Source organism: Dermacentor variabilis, chromosome 3, assembly GCF_050947875.1.
Source record: "Dermacentor variabilis isolate Ectoservices chromosome 3, ASM5094787v1, whole genome shotgun sequence".
NCBI classification, from domain to species: Eukaryota; Metazoa; Arthropoda; class Arachnida; order Ixodida; family Ixodidae; genus Dermacentor; species Dermacentor variabilis.
The window spans coordinates 179850676-179873356 of record NC_134570.1 but is presented as its reverse complement, the minus strand read 5'-3'; the positions used below and the strand labels follow the sequence as shown (position 1 = coordinate 179873356).

Here is a 22681-nt window from a genome sequence, read left to right as displayed (position 1 = left end):
GCCAGGACTTTTTTAACCCCGAAGCTATCCAAGGAGCAGCAGGGTTCCCGGAACTAATCGAATTGTTATGGCCGTCGTCGCCCACTTGGTCTTTCGCGTCTCATTTTCAACACAGCTGCGCCGCTCGTAGCTTTGTAGCACGCTGCACGGAACTTCAATGTGGGCCTTTTTTGCTTGACGTAACTCATGGGGAGAGGGTACAGCGAGAAGGCCTTAAGTTCTGTAGAGGGTGTTGCCCACTCGCGATTGTTTACGGTTGGGGGCGCTTACGTCGTTGCGCAGCCGCACGAGATACTTACAGACACTTTCGAATATCTGTGGCAATGCAGCGACAAACCATGGGCTCGTGTTTAGCGCCGAGAAATTCGGAGCCATTACGTGGCGTCAATTTAACAGCGTCACACCCATAGTCAAGCAACATGAATAGCTCGACGTTTCCATTCGGCGGGCCCGTGCTAACTTGGTAGGTTAAACCACATCAACCACAAATCAATGGGGTAAATGTAAAAAAAAAAATGTGTTATAGTAGCCAGTGATTGAGTGAATCAGAATGTGTTAACTCTCGAATGGAAGCTCTGCGAAATGCACAAGTTGCGGTAACTTGCAAGGAGCGCTTTGTTCTATTTTCTGTATTGGGAGCAATAGAATAACTAAGCCAAGAGGATAATAAGTACAGAGCACATTCCACACCTATTCCTTTCCTTTATGAACGCTTTCACCGCAAAGTTCGTTTCTGCATGGGCAGGTATGCAGCCCTCGGGAAGCTTTAGCTATGAAGCAGCAACATGTGCATCATTACTAAATTTGCGCCATATGAGAAGCCGTGTCATCAGCGATTTATATTGTACAGTAAAAATCAACAGAAAAGAGGAGTTAAATTTTACAAAGAAAAAAAAAGGCGAAGAAGGGTAAAGGAGGTGGCGACGTTGTAAATTCCGAGAAATGGCAACCACATCGCGCTATACATATCTTAAGTATTCAAAAAGTGCGTCAGCGTTCCATCTCGCGACTTGCATATAGAAAATGAAAGCTACGGTCAGGTGGTACCCGTCTTGCCTGAAGTTAATTCATTAAGATCTTCAGACTGAATTTATAGCGCAACGAAGCCTTACAACGAATATATCATAGGTATTTACTTTTAAATCCTCAGAGAGAGAGAGAGAGAGAGAGAGCCTGTGATTTTTAACGTCTGTCGATACACGAAATAAAACAGTGCGTGTGTAGTACATGGCTGGCGACGACATCGCTTTCGATGTTGCACACAAAACTGTATGTGTACACGCCACATGAAGGTGTGTCGTTCAACGCCACGTGAACGTCGTGTCGCAGTCCTTGGGAAGTGTCCCACTCTCACCCAAAGAATTTGCACTTCATCTTGGGGTTCATCTGGGACTCGGGCGGGCAATGAAATGCACGGGCGAAGGCCTCCGAACTGCGCACCGCCTTGTTGCAGTCCACTGTGTGCGGACCCACGGCATCGGGTCGCGTGCAAGTCATGTAACATATTGTCACGAAGAACACTTGGTCTCCCGAGAAGCCCCCCACAATTCCCTGAAGAGCTTCGTCGCCCCTGTTGCTGACTGCGCGGCGGTACGCCGCGTAGGCAACCTCGAGAGCGGGGATCTCGGGAAAGATGCTGGCCCTCGCGCCGGTTATGCTCTGGGTGTTGTCTCCGCCACTGGCGGCGTGCCCGTCTAGCGCCTCTAGGCAGCCGTCTCTCTCCTCGAAGGCCTTCGCGGAAGAGCTGCAGATGGTTGAAGATATTGAAACTATACAAGATCGCAGAAAAAAAAATAATTTGGCGTTAATGGCATGTGTTGCAGGGGTTATAGGGCGTTCTGCTGCTGAGGAGGTGGTCACGTGTATGATTATCGGGCACGGCTGCGGCATTTTGATGCAGACGAAATGCAAAAATGCTCTCGCAAATTCATATCCGGTATGTTTTTCTTTAGATTATGCAGAATTATTTTTTAAAAATACACCTGGGCTAGAAAGCATAATTGTAGTCATTGAGTTGGATTACTCAAAGAAGTGGAGATTGCGTGCACGAGAAATCGCATTGGACAATCGACTAATTAACAAACTTTGACTAATCGGGTTTCTCACTCAATACTTAGGTTTTACAACACTTGCTGAAATTTACGAACTGTAGCCGGTACTCAAAACTCGTGTCACCCTGAAAATTCAGACCAAGATGGTACGTCTTGCCATTTAATATGTAGCCAGTTAAATGGCAAGACGTACCATCTTGGTCTGAATTTTCAGGGTGATACGAGTTTTGAGTACTTAAATCCCGAAGTTGGCGATAAAATACATTGACGTCGCAGTTACGTTTGTAGTTCAATGTATAAAATGTCGTTTTAATAAATATAGAAGCGGAACAATACATTTTATCTCAAGTGTGGCGACGCTTATTACGGCGCCATCGTAAGCATTTGCTAGCAGTGTGGATGTGATTTGCAAACCCACCGACTACAACTTGTGAATTTCGCTACGTTTCACTACCTCCTAATTGGCAATATGTGTAGTAAATTAAATATTCTAAAAGTTACGTATTTATTTTCTGTCAATTAAACTTTTATGCACTTCAATTTCTCGTGCGAGTAAAGTGTGACGCTTGGAGTAATCCAGCTCAAGGACTACAATTTCGCTATCTCTCACGGGTGAACAAAAAAAAATAACTATATGGTGCAAAAAACAAAAACAAGGAAGAACCCCACATATACAAGGCGCTTTTTCTTGTAGCTGCAGCCAATTTTGAAGTGCTGCCTGTGGCAGACAGGACAATTCTAATCATTAGCACCTGCCCTAGTAGCTTACCAGCTTTTGCGTTACGCTGCTAAGCATCAGGATGAAATCCCAGCCGTGGCTGCCACATATTGATGGGGGAGAAATGCCAAAGTACCCGTGTACCCAGCGTTGGGCGCACTTTAGTAAAGCGCAGGTGCTCAAAATTATTGCAGAGTCCCACACTATGGCGTGCCTTATATTCAGATGCTGGTTTTGGTATTTAAAACCTCCCAAAACATGACTTTATAATAACCTTTGACCTAAATCACAAGATGAGGCGGTCCATTACTCCTACGAGAAATGAAAAAGATTAATAGAAGAATTAGCGTAATTAGGCTAATTACCGTATTGATTAATTTCTTGGCGGCACATATTTAAATCTACGAGTTGTAGCTAGTGAGTGTATAAAGGGTGTCCCACGTAACTTGAGCCAAGAATTTAAAATGAAAGGCGCGTCAGAAGCGAATGTCACCGAACGCATACTATTCGCCATGGACCATAGTTACGCAGACATTTTTTTGTTTTCCCCATAAATCACTAATTGATCAAGTTTAATTAGCCAAGTTATTAATTCTTGGCCGAGGACCCTAAGTATGATAGGCAGATTCGTAGAGCACCTTTAGAAACCGCCGATGGAGTTGTGTCCTTTACGAAACGTCTCACGAAGTCCTTTTTTCCGGGTTGCAAAGGAAGCCCGCGAAATATAATAAAAAGCACGTGACGGAGCGTTTTCTCAGTGGTATTGTGCTGCTCTCGAGCCTGCGATCGGTGAACAAGGTCAGCTGCATCGTGACTGACGACGAGGAAGCGGCTGCGCGTTCCTTTATATCGTCGGCAGCGCTCGGCCAGCAGCATGCATTTTCGCCGTCATCTGACGGGCGCCGATCTTGTGCACGGAACGCACGCTTGAGAGCAGCACGATACCACTGCGCAACCGCTCCGTCACGTAGCTTTTTCCATATTTCGCGGGCATTATTTGCAGCAGACACGCGCAGCTCGCGCGCCTCGTTTTCGCCTGTGATTGGTCGGGCGCCTCGTGACGTCAACAGTGGCGTTCGTCCGGACCATCTGCTGCCTCTACACACGAAGCATGGTTCAAAGTAGTTTGGTGGTGTTTTGCTGAGACGGTCATGGAAAATTTCGAGAGCTTGCGTTTCTCTGGGGAGTTCGGCGTTAAGTCCAAACTCCACGAGAGCGATTTTGCGCGCGACGGTGACGGGCGACGGCTTCGAGCCACAAAACGGGCCGTCGCTTGAACAGAGCGCTCGGTGTTGTCGCTCGATTGCTCGTTTCCAGAAATCTAGAACTCGTCGCTCGTTGCCCGGAAATGCTATGAGCGACTAGCCAATAGTGCGAAGCCGTAACTGGATGTACATAACTCAAATACTGCTGTTTGTCGCACGGAACGAGCAAACTATCGAATTTTATACGTGAAAAAATAAGAACCTAGTGGAAGACCTTCAGAAATATTTTATGTTCCTTCTTCTGTAAAATACATCAACTTAAATTGATAAAGCATGCGTCACGCTAGTTTCGGCGCGTATATTGCTGCCCTCATACCGGGAAGTGTCGCTCAAAGCCGTCGCTCGCGTGGAGTTCGGCTTGCAGGCGACGAGTGAACGCGACAGACATCGCCTCGCTTGTCGCGCTGTCGCTGTCGCGTGCAAGATCACTTGTAAGGGGTTTATACTTTACTCCCTACATGTACGAACCGAGTGCGAAGAGCGGGCCTCTCCAAGAAGCAAAAAATGCTGGTGCAAGCACTGCTTTCCACGTGAACGAAGGCGAAGTGTTAGCATCCCCTTGTGTTGGAAATGTTCTTTGGCGAGTATGTTTTTGCTAAGCTGCATTCAGCGTTCCAGTGAGTACGTTTCCGGGCAAACAACTGTAGTGTTATGTTCCTGCATGCCTCCTCGTAGAACGTAAGCGGTGATGCGATCTTCGGCATTTGTGCGCTGCCCCAAAGCTGTCAGCAACCTACATAGACGGTTTAAACGCGGGAAAATTTACCAGCTGTTGTAGCACGTGTAGTATAGAACCTTCATCAGCGCGCCATCCGCACGCTACTTGTAACCGGCGAATTCCGTCAGCTACGTGAGATGGTCGGTTTCTCTATGTGTGCGAGAGAAGGGGGAGCGCAGCGTCCTGGTGTGAGCAGCCTTTCCAACACATGCAAACTTTACGCTTGCACTGCGTTATGGTAGCTGCATGCAGGCGTTTTCACAACACACGTGCGAATAAAAAAATCGCGGCGCTTGGGGATGAAACCTGCGTCAAGAGTGGGAGATAACCATGCACCTTCCGTTCTGCGTGCCAATTTTTTTTTCGGTAGAACACAAAGCGCGCATTATTGATAAACTCCGGTAGTAATCGTCACGGAAGTGGTTAGAGCACGACACTGTTGTTCTTGAGCGCTTGAAGTTGTTTCGCTTCACAGCAGCCTCCCACTTAGCTGAAAGCTTCTTGTCTTGCAGGAACTAATGGAACATCGAAACCTCGTCGCGGCCGCTGGTGTTCGTGCAAGCGTAGGCTGCACAGAACGCCGGCATGATCGGCCTACAAGTTCAATTGATGCTACGCACGTCAACTACCACTCCTATATACACAGAAATAAAGAATGTAGGGTCGAGCGAAGCAGATTAGGACGGCACGCACGCAGAAATAAGCCCGGTCAGGCACGGTCGCGGAGACTGCGAAGGAGCGGAACGCCAGTGTTGACGTCACTAAGCCGCGGTTTCCGGTCTCCGCTCGCATCGTCAGCGTTGCACTCACTGTGCTGGACATGCAACTCCTCACCAATCCGCTATACCCAACAAGGGAGGGAAACAGCGTCACCCGCGACACATACCCCGACCTCACCATAGTCAAAAATGTCAAAGAAGCTACGTGGTGCAACCTGGGGGAGACCCTTGGGAGCGACCATTGCATCATAAGCACCTCTATCTCAACTACAAAAATTAGAAGAAATTTTGGCATAGGAAGAATCACTGATTGGACCCAATTCCGTGCAATCACCACAGACAAGTGTCAAAAGATCACATTTATCACAGAATGGACTGACGGTAGCTGTAAGGCACATGAAGAGACCACGGAGACTATACAACGTACTCCAGAAACTCCAGAAGTCGACACACACCTCATTCAGCTATGGCAGCAACGTCGCCGGTTGATACGAAGGTGGAAACGACAAAAACTAAACAGGCAACTACGCCTACGAATCGCAAACATCACGGAAGATGCGCAAAACTACGCCACTGAATTGGCACACCAAAATTGGCACCAGTTCTGTGAATCTCTCAAAGGGACATTAGGAACCTCAAAAACATGGACCGTCTTAAGGAACCTAATTGATCACGCAAAATCGAAATCCGAAGCAAACAGAACTCTCAAACGCATCGCTCACACCTTGCCAGGCGACGATGGAGCTTTATTAAAAGCATTACAAGACAAATACATTGGTGCAACTGGGACGACTATTCCTCCATGCACACAGCGATACGCAGGACGCGCCAACAAAGAGCTGGACGCTCCCATAACCGAATCCGAAGTATACGCAGCCGCACGAGCCTGCACCAAGAACACCGCAGCCGGCGCTGACAAAATTACCAACGCCATGATTCGCAACCTCAGCCAGGAGCAAATCGAAAAGCTAACCCAATATATCAACGACTCTCTGTCGCAAAAGAACATCTTACCACCAGGGTGGAAACATGCCGAGATCATAGTCATACGCAACCCAGGGAAGCGACCAACAATCGATGCCCTGCGACGCATCTCATTAACATCATGTATGGTCAAACTCTATGAATGAGTAATACAGAAACGCCTCCAAAATTAAATTGAAGACAACAACCTCTTTCACCCATCCATGATCGACTTCAGATCGGGGTTATCCACACAAGACGCCTTCCTACTTATCCGAAAGGATGTCTTGACCAACATATCAAGAGGCGGGGAACATCTAATCATGGCACTCGACCTCAAAGGTGCCTTTGATAACATATCGCACCAAGCCGTACTCGAGGAGCTATCTAACATCAACTGCGGCGAGCGCATATATGAATACGTCCGAACGTTCCTGACAAACTGAACGGCCACCATAGGCATGGGAGAAGCACGATCTGACCCACAGGCTATGCCTAACAAAGGCACACCGCAGGGGTCAATTATATCACCCCTCCTATTTAACATCGCCATGACCAGAGTCGCTAGGGCATTACAGGCCATACCCAACATAGGGTTCACCTTATATGCCGACGACATCACGGTGTGGACAAGGACAGGCTCCCTCGCGGAGCAGGAGCACTATCTCCAACAAGCCGCCACTTGTGTTGAAACAACAGCACACCAGTGTGGCTTGAAATGCTCTCTCGAGAAATCCCAAGTAATTCGTATCAAGGGGTACAATTACAAGACCCAAAACCCCACCCAAATTAAACTTCAAGGAGAACTCATCCAAGAAGTATGACTCATCCGCACATTCGGCATTTGGCTACAATCTGACCGCAAGGCGACAACGCACCATCAAATTACTCAATATATCGCCCACACAAGTATCGCGCATGATACGGCGCGTGGCAAGAACCCGTAAAGGCATGAAGGAACAAGACACCATCAAATTCGTTCAAGCGCTTATCATCAGCCGACTGTCCTACGGCGTTCCATATCTTCCACCCCTTAAAGCAGTACGAACTACAATTGATGCCATCATTCGGACAGCTGTTAAAAATGCACTAGGCCTCCCACCATATACCGCCAACCACAAGCTTGAAGCTCTGGGAGCACATAACACTTTCGATGAAATCCAAGAAGCAGTTCTCCTATCTCAGCGGGAACGCCTACTCAAGACGGAAACGGGTAGACTAATACTTCAGCGAGTCGGCTACCCAGCGGACTTACGCGTCATACAATCTACCACTAACATTCCAACAGAAGACAGAGCACGCCTGCACGTAGCTTCCATCCCAAAGAACATGTCGTCCCCCTCCTGCGAAGGCAGAAGAACAGCAAGAGTCAACTACATAAGACGGACAATGGGAAGAAGCGGCAGGGCCGTCTACGTAGATAGAGCCTTGTACGGACCTCCCAATGGACATGCAGCGGTAGCAACTGCGGTGGGATCCAATCATCAAGAAATCACAAGTCTAACCATATCAAACTGCTCCGTCCTGGAAGCAGAAGTGGCTGCGATAGAACTCGCCATACAACACGGGAATGCTATCAACCAATCCCTTCATATTATCACCGACTCGCAGGCGGCTTGTCGGCTCCTCCTAGCAGGAAGAATCCATAAAAGACTGCTCCACCTTGTTCAAAGCAGCCCAGGATCAAACACTCACGTTAAACACCAGATCACTTGGGGGTCCAACACTCTGGGTTGGAAGGGAACGAGATAGCTGTCGGTTTAGCTCGAGGTTACACTAGCTGAGCGGATCAAAACACTATCTCCCCCGACCACTCACTACTTCAACCAATGTCAACAGTTTATAATATTAGGCTCCATCACCAACGTATCATGCGCCAGTTCCTACCACCACCACATAGACAACTCACTGCTCAGGAAGCCCGCGACCGCAGACAACTCCAGACGGACACTTTCCCCAACCTGTATATATATCACATTCTGTTTCCAGAACGCTACAGACCTACCTGTCCATGGTGCGACGGTCACCCCACCGCCTTCCATGTTACGTGGGGGTGCACGGGGGACAAAGCCATACACTTACGAACACTTCAAACGAAGGAGCAGTGGGAGGCCTCTCTGTCCAGCTCGGACCAGACAACACAGCGCAGCCTGGTACAGCAGGCAAGGGCAGCAGCACAGGCCACAGGGGCTCTGAAATGAGTTCTCCATCCGCCACTCAAGTGTTCGACAACTACTTCTTTCCCTTCGAAATAAATGTTTCTACTACTACTACTACTCGTCAGCGTCAGCAGCAGCGCGTGGCACTCTACGGGGGGCGGAGCTACAGCGCAATTTTAACCGATGATTGCGTCGCTCCTAAGTGAAAAATCCTCCCCCAAAATTTTAACTTCATAGTTTATAAGGTTCCCGCATCCGTATATGAGCGTCTCATTGAATTCGACAGGCTCTTCAGCTCCCATTTAAAGAACCCCAGGAGCTCAAGATATATCCGAAGCGCTCCTGAACGGCGTCTCTCATATTCCTAGTGCTGCCATGGGGTTTTTAACGAAATTAATGACTCAACGCATCAATACTTAAATATGTAAGGTGTGCTTGAGGCCTAACGCGATTAAAGAAAAGGAATACAGAATACCTATTTCCGCATCAATAACGGAAAGCTTACCTGGACAAAATGAAGTGGCCGAATGTACCGTTCGGGTGCCACCGCAGTCCCTGTCTGTCTACGGACGCGACCAGATTGAGTGCCATGGAAAAGCCCAGACCCCCGTAGAACATGGCCTCGTTCCCGCCAGGGTAGTACAAGGGCGGAGTAATCGCGCCCACGGCCACCTTGACGTCGCCGCTTGAGGCATCATAGAGCACGTACGGCAATGCATAGTTGACCGCGAAGCTGAAGACGTCGATGTCAGCGTGCGGGTCATGCGTCTTAGCAGCGCAGCGGCTCGTCTTCACCCAGTACTCGGCAAATGAAAGTTCAGTGCTTGGAAAATCGCCGTACATGCGCTCGAGCACGTCGTTTTCGAGGTAACGCTCGGGGGGCCACAGCTTTAGTCGAGTCGAACGCAGCTTCTCGACCGCTAGCTTCCGGCTCTCAACGTCCAGCCATTGCGTTGCGTTGGCCGCGTCCGCAGCCGCCAAAATCAAGCTGTCGAAGCCTCCTTTGATGTCAGCGCGCTGTGCTGGCGTGAAGCGCGACACGGAGCTGAGCGCAATCACCAGGAGACGATAGGCGGCCTCGACGAATCGCTCGCAGAAGTACGGCCGATATATGGTGATGCCCTGGTCGTACCGATTCTCAAGCAGCTGGATATCCGCTGCCGGAGCCAACAGCTGCACGCAAGACCAGGCGATCAGGGACAGCAGCTCCGTTTTTCTGTACGATGACATCACGGTAGCCATAGTCCGGAAGAACTCTAGGTCGCCTATGAAAACCTGGTCGTTGGGCTTCACTTCAGGCTCAAGCTCGGTCTGCCTGAAGGCACGCAGCCACAGCTTGGAGGCCAGCGGCGGAGTGTGGAGTCCGATTCGAGCGATTCGCATCAGAGCTGGTTCGGTTACCGGAAGACGCCTAGCGTTCAGCAGTTTTCTGAAGACGTCACCTTCCATAACCATAGCCCTGTTGATAAACTTCGTGTCGACTCGATAGTTACTGTAGTTTCGGTTAAGGATGTAGAAAAACGTGGCCCAGTATTTCGCGTATCCGCCAGTGCTTTTGACTGTGAGATGCTGCCGGTACAAAACTGGTATGAGGGAACTGGGCTCTAATATGAAACGCCAATTCGGTGGGGACAAGCGCATTGCGCGGACTTGGAAGAATAACGGCACCTGCCACTTGAATGCTAGCGTCATCAGTACGTCGAGGGCGCTGGTGTCATTTGGTGCGGGTTTCTCTGGCCAGGATAGTCTACATTCGTTGAGGAACTTCCAGAAGATGTCCAAGTTCGAGCCGTACTCTGATCGGTTGCCCATACAGGACTCGTACATCGCCATTGGTTTGCGGCCCACACTAATGGTTTTCGTCTCTTCGCTGAGTACGCTGTAGAAATGCGGAAACCACGATTTCCTTACGTCATCCATGGCCGAGTTGGAGTACTCTAGGTAGCCTTTCGGAGGCGACCAAGCGGAGCAGACGTAGGCGCTAAAGTTGTGGCATGGATCGAGGTGGCGGTTTAGTCCATTAGAGAGGCGCCACGAGTGGGCGAGGCAGTCGTCAGTCTTGCAGAACGGTGGCGATGGTGGTGATTTGCCGCCTCGTGCGAACAGAAACACAATGACGATTGTCACGGCCGTCACGAACAGCAAGAGGACGATCATAAGGGTGACGTGCTGCACCTTGATTGACACACCTGTTGCAGTTAGGACAACCTGAGAGCTGCGTCGAGCCTGCAAGAAAATATAAAAATAAAGAGGCATTTAAGCTGATTTTTGCTTAAAAGGTTATTCAAAATACATAGTGATCTGTCTACAGTGGCCGCGTCCACCATCTTCTCTGTGACGGAGTTGCGAATCGACTTTATGTTGTGCGGATCGGTGATCGTCGCGGTGTGGCTATTCAGAACTCTATAATTTATTGTTCACCTTCATCGTCCAGCGAATCGGGCCAAGGGAATTTCACTGCGCCCCCACCAATCAACGAAGCTACGGCCGCTGTTCTTGCAGCCTTAGATATTCGTCCACACGGCCTTGGGTGGCGTGGTGCTTTGCAACCTAAGCTTTCGTCGAGTCTCTTTTCAAGGTGACGTGTGCTGTGAACGTTGAGCCAATTACTCAGAAGAATTTCCCCTGCACTCAGGAATTTCTGACTAATGCTGTTGTGACAGCCATAGACGGAAAGCTTCTATTTTTCCAGGGGATGGGGGGGGGGGTAGGAGCTGGAGCCCGACCAGCTTTCCGGACACACCGCTCCTCCTTGTCGTATATATATATATATATATATATATATATATATATATATATATATATATATATATATATATATATATATAAATTTTAATCACGTTCGCACTTGAAGAAAGTTTGGTGGACCTCACAGAATTAGTCACTCAAGTTCCAGCCTTACTGTGTAGTTACGAGACCTCATTGAAGGAGCCAGTTTAATTTCACAGCCTGAGTCTCCCGGATCAGGCAAACGACAAGTGAATTCACTTAATGGGGTATATCTGTGTTTTGTGCCTATTAGGTTGCACAAATACACATCAATGGTAAAAGCCATGCAACGTCTTCTAAAATTGTTAATACACATCGATGTAATCAAGAAACATTCTCCTGTCGGAAGTCCATATGAGCAGATAAACTACGCCATTTATAAAACTTACACAATATACAAGAATTTCTGAACACAACTTATAACTACAATTACTAGCACAAATCAATGTGACTCCGCAACGCGAAGGTTTATTACAGCATGGGTTATGCAAGTGGCTTAATTTATTTCTCGGCGGAGGAATAAAGGATTATTGGATAATAGATTATCAGGCACACGAATAAACAAGCATATTAGCACATCAATGAACAAATAATGGCATAGCGAGATTCGAAAAGTGCGGAACGACAGAAGAGGAAGTAGGAACAGCGCGGACTACTTTATTGAGCAGCTGATAAAGCATATATGACGAATAAAAATGAATAAGGGAAATGTACAGCATAGAATATCTAGTTTTAAATAGCGCAACAAAGCGTTTTTTCATGCCCAAAAGGGCTCGCCTTGCTTTCGCTGTTATGTACCCCATTTATGTTCCTGTGTATAACTTTTTACGTTCTTTTATACGCGACATGGTTTTCTTGAAGCTTGCCTCTATTCCCTGAAGCTCCGCTCACTGGGTCATTGCCTCGTATTAGCGCCTGATAATTTTTGGCAACTGAATAGCTGATGAATGTCTTGCTGTAGAACAAGCACTCTGTAAAACTGGAGCCCTGGTACAGAACGCGTCAGATTTATGCGATAGCTCCCGACTTGTTTCTTTTATCAAGGCTTATCGCGACGCAACATTCATGAAGCCGCGTCGTTCCATTCAAACGACAGCGAACGATTGTACAAATTAATCGGTTATGCCCAATCAGTAAGTAAGAGCGGGCATCTTCTTCTTGTGTCTAGAGACTGCGCTTCGCTGTCCGTGCGGCTGGGGAGTACTACATACGCCGGTGGCGCGCTTTATTTTCTGTGCCGCGTTGGAATTTGCAATCCGAGGTGGGTGGTCCTTTCGCGTGCGCTGTCTCCCCGCGTGCCTCGTGTTATGCTTCCGTTGGTGTTGATATACGGCGGCAAATACGCGTCCTTCTCAGCGTCAGACGGGTAATGGTCAAGTACCGACAAGCGACATGCCCACAGTTGGCTCTGTCGTTGGCACTCATGCGTTTTTGTAGCCGCCGCATACTGAGACGTGCGCAGCCCCGGTAGAAGCGAGCTGGACGCGTGTTTTCTATTTGTCATTTATTTCTCGACGTCGCTGTACCTTGTAAAGTACAAAAGCCATTTGAATGAGCGACTGTGGGAGCGAGAAAAAGCACATAATAGTGAGCCGAAAACGATGGCGGCTTGATGGGCTTAATCTTCCCGCGCGCTCAATCTTTATGTTTGTTGGAGGTCACGTGATCAAACCCGCGCTTGTGAAGGAGAGGCGTAGCTGGGAATGACTGTGCGCGGCTAACGCTTACGCGGCCCGCGTGTCGTACCCATTTGTCGGTAATCACTGGCGGCTGCGGTGATTAAGGCCTAGCAGGGATGGCTGCCAACTTCATGCGCGCTCTCTTCCTTGGCGGGCTGTCTTTCTGCGCCTCTAGTGTTGCAGATTGCGAAGTCCAAGAGAAAGTGGTAATTGGAGATATCGTTCATAGAGACCGTCTTGTAGCGGACATAAAGATAGACAGATGATGATGATCAATTTAATCTGCGGATCGCGAGGTGAATCGCGCGGCTGGACGACGCTTTCGGCCCCGCTGGCGGCCTTCTTCATAATGGCGCCGTTGTAACACCGCACGTGGTCATGCCGTGCGACATTTACAGCTTTACTTGGTCCGTGCATTACGCTAGGCTTTATTTTAATTAATAATTGAATGTTACCTACAATCTATATGGCCGAAAGAATTAACGTATAGACAGTATCGTGCAAGGACCGCACTATTGTGTCGCGATTTTGATGAGCCTTACATGGGACCGGACCATTTGACCTAATTTTTCTAACTACACGCATGAAATTCGCTGTGGACTTCCGCGATCGCCTTCTCTCGCCATCTAGTAGCGACGCCTGAAATTACACTGTGTGCGAAAATTCGATCTTGAGTGGGATCGGAACCAGCGCACCTATGGCGATTGCGGCTCTTATAATATATATATATATATATATATATATATATATATATATATATATATATATATATATATATATATATATATATTATAAGCGCCGCAATCGCCATCGGTGCGCTGGTTCCGATCACGCTCAAGATCGAATTTACGCACACTGTGTAATTTCGCGCGTCGCTACTAGATGGCGAGAGAAGGCGATCGCAAAAGTGCACGGCGAATTTCATGCATGTAGTTAGAAAAATTAGGCCAAATGGACGGTCCCATGTAAGGGTCGTTGAAATCGCTACAGTATAGTGCAGTCCTTGCACGAGCCTGTCTATACGTTGATTCTATCGGCCATATAGATACGTTATATATATATATATATATATATATATATATATATATATATATATATATAACCGTGCAAGATATATGTAATTTAATATATAAAAGTATATTTATATATATTGAAGGTCTAGTTGGTATAGTGAGGCTCTTACACGGTTACGGCCCTTACACGAATTCACAGGGTAAAAATTTTCCTGCATATAATTGTTTTATCTTTCGCTATCACTAATACCGCGTCGCCTTCGCGGCGAAATTGCAGTCTCTTTTTCTTCTGTTTTTCTGCGACTCCGAGTATAAGCGCTGCTGCGCATGGCTGCTGCTGGATCTGATTTCGAGTGAATCCGGTTTGGCCTCATTTGGGTTTCTGATGGAATTATATATGTATTTATGACCTTTTCATGAAAGTGGCGATGTTCCCATCACTGATAAGTGTAAATTATTTGAAGTATTCTTATTTAATGAGTGATTAGCATTGTCAATGGAAAGGAAAAGCAGTACTGAGGCACGTATCATTCAAGTGCATTTCACACGGCATTGATAAAATGCTCTGGCGAAGGGGTCACTGAAGTGTGCAGGTTTCTTTCAGGATAAAAAAAGCATGCAAAATAATTTGAAGCGAGGTGAGCATACGGCAACATATTCGTGCTCTATGCATAGACTATCCATGCCGTTAAACATAATTGTTAGATGGCGACCGCTTTTCTTGAATTAATATAACAAACTTTTTCCTTTCTACGTATTTAAAGATATGGTGTTTGTACATGGTGTTCACACTCTCAATTAAGAAAAAAACTATTTGAAGTTATAAAGCACGGATGTGGTAGCCGCCGCTGGTGCTTCTAATACGCTGGTGATCTTATTGATAGGTTTCGCAAAAATAAAGCGAAAATATGATTTAAAGCCTGTGAACGTCCGCACCGACAATGATGCACTAGGTTTTTAAACGGAGTAAAACTTTAAGTGAAAACTCAAAAGGCAACTCAAAAGAAACGTCAAATGATGTGGGTAACAGAACCCTTGATCATGACACTTCATGGGGGCGTGGGGCGGGTGTCGGCATCGCCGGGAGGCGGGGGGGGGGGTGTCTCTGCGCCCCCGCCCGCGGGGAAACTTCGGTGAGGGCTCGGGCTCCGGAGCCCCACCCCCTCCTCGCAGTCGCGCCTATGATAACATGGCATTGCATTCCAACCTTCGAGACACATTTCGTCGGCTAGAAAACGCGTCTCGCGTGAAAAATCGAAGCTGCGGCAGTGCTTATAAAACTCTATGCACAAAGCTCCATGCATGAACTCTGGATGTTCTGCTTGCGCTAGGATTCTCGCTTGGAGCGCGCGACCCGAAACTGTGCGAGTGAGGTCGCACATGCATGATGCCGAGAAAATGCAGGACATGTGTGATCAGTAAGTTGAGCGTCGAGGGTTAACTTGTTCCGCGCGCTGTTTTTTCTCATGTGTCAGTTCTTCGGGAGTAATGACTTTGCTAGGGTTCTCTCCCACTCGCGTTCCGTAACACTGCTTTTCGCACTGCTTTTGTGCTGCCGGTGTTCGCAAGTATTGCAGATTTAGCTGCTTACAGGCACTCCGGCATCAAGCACAGCGCAGTAACACGAACAAGCCTGGAAACACGCGGTTAGCAAAACTATGCAGAGCAGCGGCTCGGTACGGGAACTGGAAAACGAAGAGACGCGCACTAATTAAATGTCAAAATGAAGCACGGAAAAGCACCAGCGTGCTGAGTGGTGAAGCAGCGACAGCTTGAGAATAAAGCGCGGGAGTCTTCTCTGTCTACGCCGTCGGTGAGCTGCTGGGAAGATGGGTTAAGCCATGTGCACCGAACGTGGTGCCCGCTCTTCCATTTTTGTCTCTAGCGTGACCAAACATGCTTTGATGGACTTTGCTGAGCTGGCCAGTTTTTCTCCCTGAATAAATGGCTTTAGTAAATGACCCAGCTGCGCACAAGTGTTAATCTGTCAATGCGATTTTCTTCTTTTCTTTTTGGTACGAGTAAAAATTACAAATTTCACGAAAGACGCGCTCCCTTCCCAGAAGGTACCTTGATTTTACTTTTGTGTGGAAAATATTTAAAGCAAGATGTGCCGCACTAACCCGTGAGGAGTTTTTCAGTTTTTTAGAAATTTTTTTCGTACAGCCAAAATGCTCCAAACACTTTAATATCACTACGTGCCGTGTATGTAGAACAGCACGGTTTGGCATAAAAATTACAAAAATAGTTGCCCGGAAGGGTGCGTTGCCTTTGAGCGTTAATTTAAACGAAGCTCATGGGGTTAAAAGAAAACGCACAGATTAAAAAATAAACTGTTCCTGAGGGGGGGGGGGGGGGGAGGGGCGGGGGTCCGGAGGGGGTGTTGTAATTGTCTCTTATATGTCGCATTAAACAAATGGGCACGCTGGAACAAAATGGAAAATCCCTTGCGCGTAGGCCACTGATCAGCATGCGGATTATATTTTCTGCGATGATTTTATTATGGCAATTGCCCTCCTCCCGTCAGTAATAACCACAAAAAAAGAAAACAAGCCTAGCTTGTTGCATGCGTTAACAAAAGCCTCTTGATTCGCACACAATAGCGAACGGCAGGGTGAGGACACCACAGAACAAGGGTAAAAGAAGTAGCTATGCGCGAAATGAAGCTGTCGAACGAGCAGTTTCGTTTTTGCGCGTCTTAGACAAGATGACGCCTAGTGCGTTGCTGCAAAGATGGCACATGACACTTAACATTTCATTTTAAGTTTGCAATAACCAATGAGGAAAAATGTAACTGTTTTGATTAGCACGCCTGTTGTGGTGGACTTTTGGTCGCTCTCCAAGAAACTGTTCATGCGAGTCATTCTTCCAACAATGCAACAGCGAGCTTCAAGAATGCAAGGGAACGACCACTTTTGTGAACGTTTCTTTTTTCTTTCAAACTAGCTACGTTTTTAAAACTTCTTCTACTGTTCATAAAAACCTTCGGAATATTGTTCTTTGGAAATTTGGTTGCTTTGGGGGGGGGGATGTCGAATTTACTTCGCATCTGGTGGGATCATTTGTGGACACCGTGTGTGTATTGCTTCCACCATCTACGCGCACAGAGAAAATATTCATTTACCATGACAGTATGCGACGCAGACTGCTTAGATATTGAATATCGTTATTGATGCTACAACCTGAGCACATGTACTGTCCCCCCCATCCCCCCCCCCCCCCCCGGACACGGGAATTTCAACGCAACGCACATTTACTACGCTAGGACGCATTACCGCTAGGACGCATCTTGGTTGGACAGTCTGAATACATCGTTAAGACACAGGTTTACGTCGCACCAAACTACTAATTCCTGAGTACGAATGCAGGAACTTTGTCATACACGAACAGCATCGCATTCGTCGCTCCGCGTTGTCCTTCAAGCTGCGTGACCTCGCTCCTTGTCGTCTACAGCTATGTGACCTAAAGGTCGCCTTTCTTAGGTTATGAAGGCATTTACATCTCTAACAAGTCAAACGAACCCCACCTGGTGCCGAGAAATGCGAAGTAGAACGACAGCGATGACCGCGATGTAAATTCATCCGACGGTTCGTGCCGACGCCAAATTCGCTACGAGAAAGCCTTCCTAGAAATGAAGTTACGACAACGAATTACACAACATGCGAAGTTGAGCGCACTAATTGGCAAATCCGGAAGTTTGAATTTGGTGATCTACTGCGCGGTTACGTTACGGAGGATCGAGTGGCCTTTTCAGCCAATCCAGGAACTAGACGAGAAGATCTGTGCAGACACACCCTACGACCTCATTGAAGAGGAAACTTAATCGGACGCGATGACATTCGGCGACAAGGTGGTCCAGCTTATGATAGAGCTTCAGTACCGTTCTAGAGAACCGCCAAGCGGTGAGACTCGGTGAAATTCAGAAGCGTCTCCTACCACTAGTGCGACGTTACGCGCCGTGGTTTCTCACTGGCTATGGTGTTGGGTTGCTGAGCACGAGGTCGCGGTATCAAATCCCGGCCACGGCGGCCGCATTTCGATGGGGGCGAAATGCGAGAACACCCGCGGTACTTAGCTTCGTCGTCATCATCATCATCATCATCATCATCATCATCATCATTATCATCATCCTGGCTACGCCCACTGCAGGGCAAATGCCTCTCCCATACATCTCCAACTAGCTTTAAGTGCACGTTAAAGAACCCCCAGATGGTGGATATTCCCGGAGTCCTCCACTACGGCGTGCCTCATAATCAGAAAGTGTTGTGGCACGAAAAACCCCATAATTTTTTAGTGTAACGTTTGCAGCACGAACGAAGTTGCCCCAGCTTGAGCTTCCTACGGTTGACAGATAAAGTCGGGTCAGTCTTATCGAGCCGATTTGAAGGGGGTCAAGCTAAAAAGACGGAGCGACGAGGCCTAAGATGCTCGTCACCGGGGCACCAGGCGAATGCGCGCAAGAGACCTGCTGTGTGCAACCACTGTTTACGTCGTCAGGTGTAGTCATAGTACCATAAGAATTACTCATCGGCGACATCGGCGAAGGGCCTATTTTTGTAAAAACAAGAATCGTCATCGGTCTTGCTGTCGTGTCTTATCTTGAAAAGTGCGCGCTTGCTATTTTCTCGTGAAGAACGCTATGCGACGCTGATAACACACGTGCTGTTTGTGTGACCGGGAATATCAGGCGCCCAGCGTTATACAGAAGAAAGGCAACGAAAGGCAGTTTTCCGATATATATATATATATATATATATATACATATATACACGCTCAAAGGGACCAACTGCGTTCAGCCTGGCAAGAGAACTGAAAGCAGGGAGACGCATAAGGCTATGAGTAGATTTAGCTAACTCTTCAATGGTACAAATAATGCCACAACTATGCTATACGCAGCCCAGGAAATTAGTCTGATCTGCAGCTAGCCGATTCCCTGTCCTAACAAGGTGACTATTGATGCAATGCGACGTAATTCCATTAACGTTCATAGCACCTGTTGCGGCGAAGACAACAGCGACACCACCATTTTGATAGGCTGTGACTGCTAGCTAGAAGTGGAGCATCATAAACAATGTGAACACAACTGACTCCGCCCAGAAAGCTGGCTAGACAAGAGTCAGTTAAGTACCTTCCGTAGCAAATACTGATTGCTAACGCAATCCTTAGCCCTTCAAATGTTTTTGTCCGTGAACTTAAGGTGAAGAACTGCATGGGCAGTCCAGGATGCACACACGACCTCACAATGATACGAACGACATCACACAAACGACGGGGAAGCCCAAACGGTATGACGAGCCGTATTTTTACAAATTCGAAGGAGGGAGAAACGGAAAGCACGTACTATTACAAGATCGGCAAGACGTCGACTCAGCGTGAACTTCTAAAATAACATTGCCACCGACCAACAGATGGAAACGACGGGATGGACGAACTCGGTCTGCGAACGTTGGTCAGCGAGGACAAAACGAAATTGTTCGAAAAAAGTGCCGATCAACCGCACGCGAAACCACTGGGCATTAATAGAAGTTGGAAGCAGCACAACTGCAAGCGTTCGCGCGGATATAACGAGGCCACCGTTATGGAGACCGTATTTACTGCTGAAACAGATGCCACGTTCCCGAAAGAGCGTTCTCCGCAGGAGGCGAGTCCGGCGCCGGGGGCACTACCTATCCATTAGAAAGGCACTTAATTGAAGGACTATACCACAAAGGCCATTAGCATCTGATGCAGCAAGCAAACACTCCATTAAATGTCATTCTTCATTCCTGCTTCCTCGCTGCGTCCGTGTCTGTTCTCGGGGCGCACTGCGCGTTTTTGTTCGCCTGTTGGCGACTATGCCGACCGCATTGCCAATACGGGAAAACATATTTCGTTTATTCACAAGTATTTGAACCGGGAAGGCTTACGCAAAACTGCTCTCGTCTCTTTATCACTACAATATGGTCTTCGGAAATGTTGGACACATAACTGTGAGGAACGGCACGAAGAGGGGTAGGAGAGTGAAACGGTGACAAGTAGTATGAAACTCACGTGATCCGAATCATAGTACGAGGTCCTCCGAGCTTCTGCCTTGATTCGCTGGGCTTCGAGGTGTTCTTTGTTGATGGTGTAAAGTTCTTGAAGGACAGAGGACAACGAAGCGTGCTGGTGAGATAAGCTCGCTTGGCGACTTGACTGACTGACTTTGCGTCCATCTTGTGGCTCCGGCTGTCTTTCAGAGAGCGTCGGAGAGCCCTCGGCCCTCTCTTTGATCGAGGTCGCGGACAGCGTCTGGAGTGTATTCGCACCGCTGGCCGCGCACTCCGGAGACTGAGCTGGCAGGGTGGTTTCACATTCTGGTTGGGGCGCCTGTTGGTACTCCTGGATTGATTCCTTCTGCTCTGGGAGCCGGTTGCTCTCTCCAGGCTTCTCCGTCGTCGGAGCAGTGGGAGTATCAACGTGAGGTTCTACCGGACCAAAGTCGGCGGAAGCGAGTTGCTGCTGAGTCTCGCTGGGGTCCGAGGTCTTGCGGTGGAAATCGGCGGCGAAAGACAGGCTCCGTTTGAGAGGGGTCTTGTCGCGTGAGGGAATTACTTCGTCCAGTTGAAGGGCGCTGGCCGTGGCTACCGGCAAGTTCGATTCCAGCGCGGCATTCGCGGAGCCTTTCGGATCTTTTTCTAGATCGGTATGGCTGAGACGCCTGCGTGTTGCTTAGGACTTGCTCGAGGACGACGAGCTGCGAGACGACACACTTCCACTGGAACTCACGCTATGTTTGCGAGAGCGACGTCGCTTCTTGCTTCTCTTCTCGTCGGGAGCATCATTGTTTGGGGCCATATCGCTTGTTCTTTCGCGGCGAACTCCACATACATTTCAATCAAGTAAAACGGAAGAAATAGGGGTGCGAGCCCTGGAACCCTCGTCTTCTTCTAGTGCTTCCTCGTGGCGAGAGCAAATGGCGCGAGACCTCGCTGGCCATTTCTCACTGATTTCAGCGCGATGTAATTTTGGAGCACCACCAAAACCAGACTGTTAACAAAGGAAGTTTTATTTTCATTAAAACAATGATTAAGTCCCATTAGAACGATCTCTATCAGAGACGCATACTTGGCCAAGGCTTTGTTTCATTAGTCGAAGTGAATTTAGAAGTCCTAAATTTTCATGGTTTCAGTGGTGCTTTCAAAGATGCATTTGTGCAAAATGGCAAATCTGCTTCCTTTATAAGATTTTATTTCTACTCGGCAGCAAAATAAAAAAGGAAAGGATCACCCAATTGTCGACGTTAAAGATGACAACGTCGACATACGTACATCGAGGGTGATGATTTCTTATGCATTAGTTTACAAAATTCCTATTTAAGATAGCTAAAATTGATAACCTTCTAGTTTGCTTCCCTTTCGAAAAGCTCACGTCTACAACTAAAAGAACTGCGCCTAATCTGAGTATGTCTAGCTTAATTCATTGTATAACTTCAAGTGTTGCCTCACCTATACTTCATCCTCAAGTTTCCTCCCCCCGCCCCACCCGTTTACCCGCCAACTTCTTGGTCAATTACCTGTAGTGGTCTCGCGCCGTAATAAAGGAAGAAAGCAAGCAAGTCATTCGATTTAAAACAATGATTAAGTCCCATTAGAACGATCTCTATCAGAGACGCATACTTGCCCAAGGCTTTGTTTCATTAGTCGAAGTGAATTTAGAAGCCCTAAATTTTCATGGTTTCAGTGGTGCTTTCAAAGATGCATTTGTGCAAAATGGCAAATCTGCTTCCTTTATAAGATTTTATTTCTACTCGGCAGCAAAATAAAAAAGGAAAGGATCACCCAATTGTCGACGTTAAAGATGACAACGTCGACATACGTACATCGAGGGTGATGATTTCTTATGCATTAGTTTACAAAATTCCTATTTAAGATAGCTAAAATTGATAACCTTCTAGTTTGCTTCCCTTTCGAAAAGCTCACGTCTACAACTAAAAGAACTGCGCCTAATCTGAGTATGTCTAGCTTAATTCATTGTATAACTTCAAGTGTTGCCTCACCTATACTTCATCCTCAAGTTTCCTCCCCCCGCCCCACCCGTTTACCCGCCAACTTCTTGGTCAATTACCTGTAGTGGTCTCGCGCCGTAATAAAGGAAGAAAGCAAGCAAGTCATTCGATTTAAAACAATGATTAAGTCCCATTAGAACGATCTCTATCAGAGACGCATACTTGCCCAAGGCTTTGTTTCATTAGTCGAAGTGAATTTAGAAGCCCTAAATTTTCATGGTTTCAGTGGTGCTTTCAAAGATGCATTTGTGCAAAATGGCAAATCTGCTTCCTTTATAAGATTTTATTTCTACTCGGCAGCAAAATAAAAAAGGAAAGGATCACCCAATTGTCGACGTTAAAGATGACAACGTCGACATACGTACATCGAGGGTGATGATTTCTTATGCATTAGTTTACAAAATTCCTATTTAAGATAACTAAAATTGATAACCTTCTAGTTTGCTTCCCTTTCGAAAAGCTCACGCCTACAACTAAAAGAACTGCGCCTAATCTGAGTATGTCTAGCTTAATTCATTGTATAACTTCAAGTGTTGCCTCACCTATACTTCATCCTCAAGTTTCCTCCCCAACGCCCCACCCGTTTACCCGCCAACTTCTT

The 22681-nt window shown here is 47.4% G+C and overlaps 1 protein-coding gene across 1 annotated transcript; it reads right to left on the bottom strand.

The window, feature by feature from the left end:
• Positions 1-1350: 1350 nt before the first annotated feature.
• On the bottom strand, positions 1351-20870 carry LOC142574932 (phosphate-regulating neutral endopeptidase PHEX-like). The gene is made up of 4 exons (XM_075683921.1): positions 20786-20870; positions 20085-20710; positions 9099-10819; positions 1351-1744 (listed from the first exon to the last, which is right to left on the bottom strand). The coding sequence occupies exons 1-4, from the start codon at positions 20868-20870 to the stop codon at positions 1351-1353; spliced, it is 2826 nt and encodes a 941-aa protein (XP_075540036.1).
• Positions 20871-22681: the final 1811 nt, after the last annotated feature.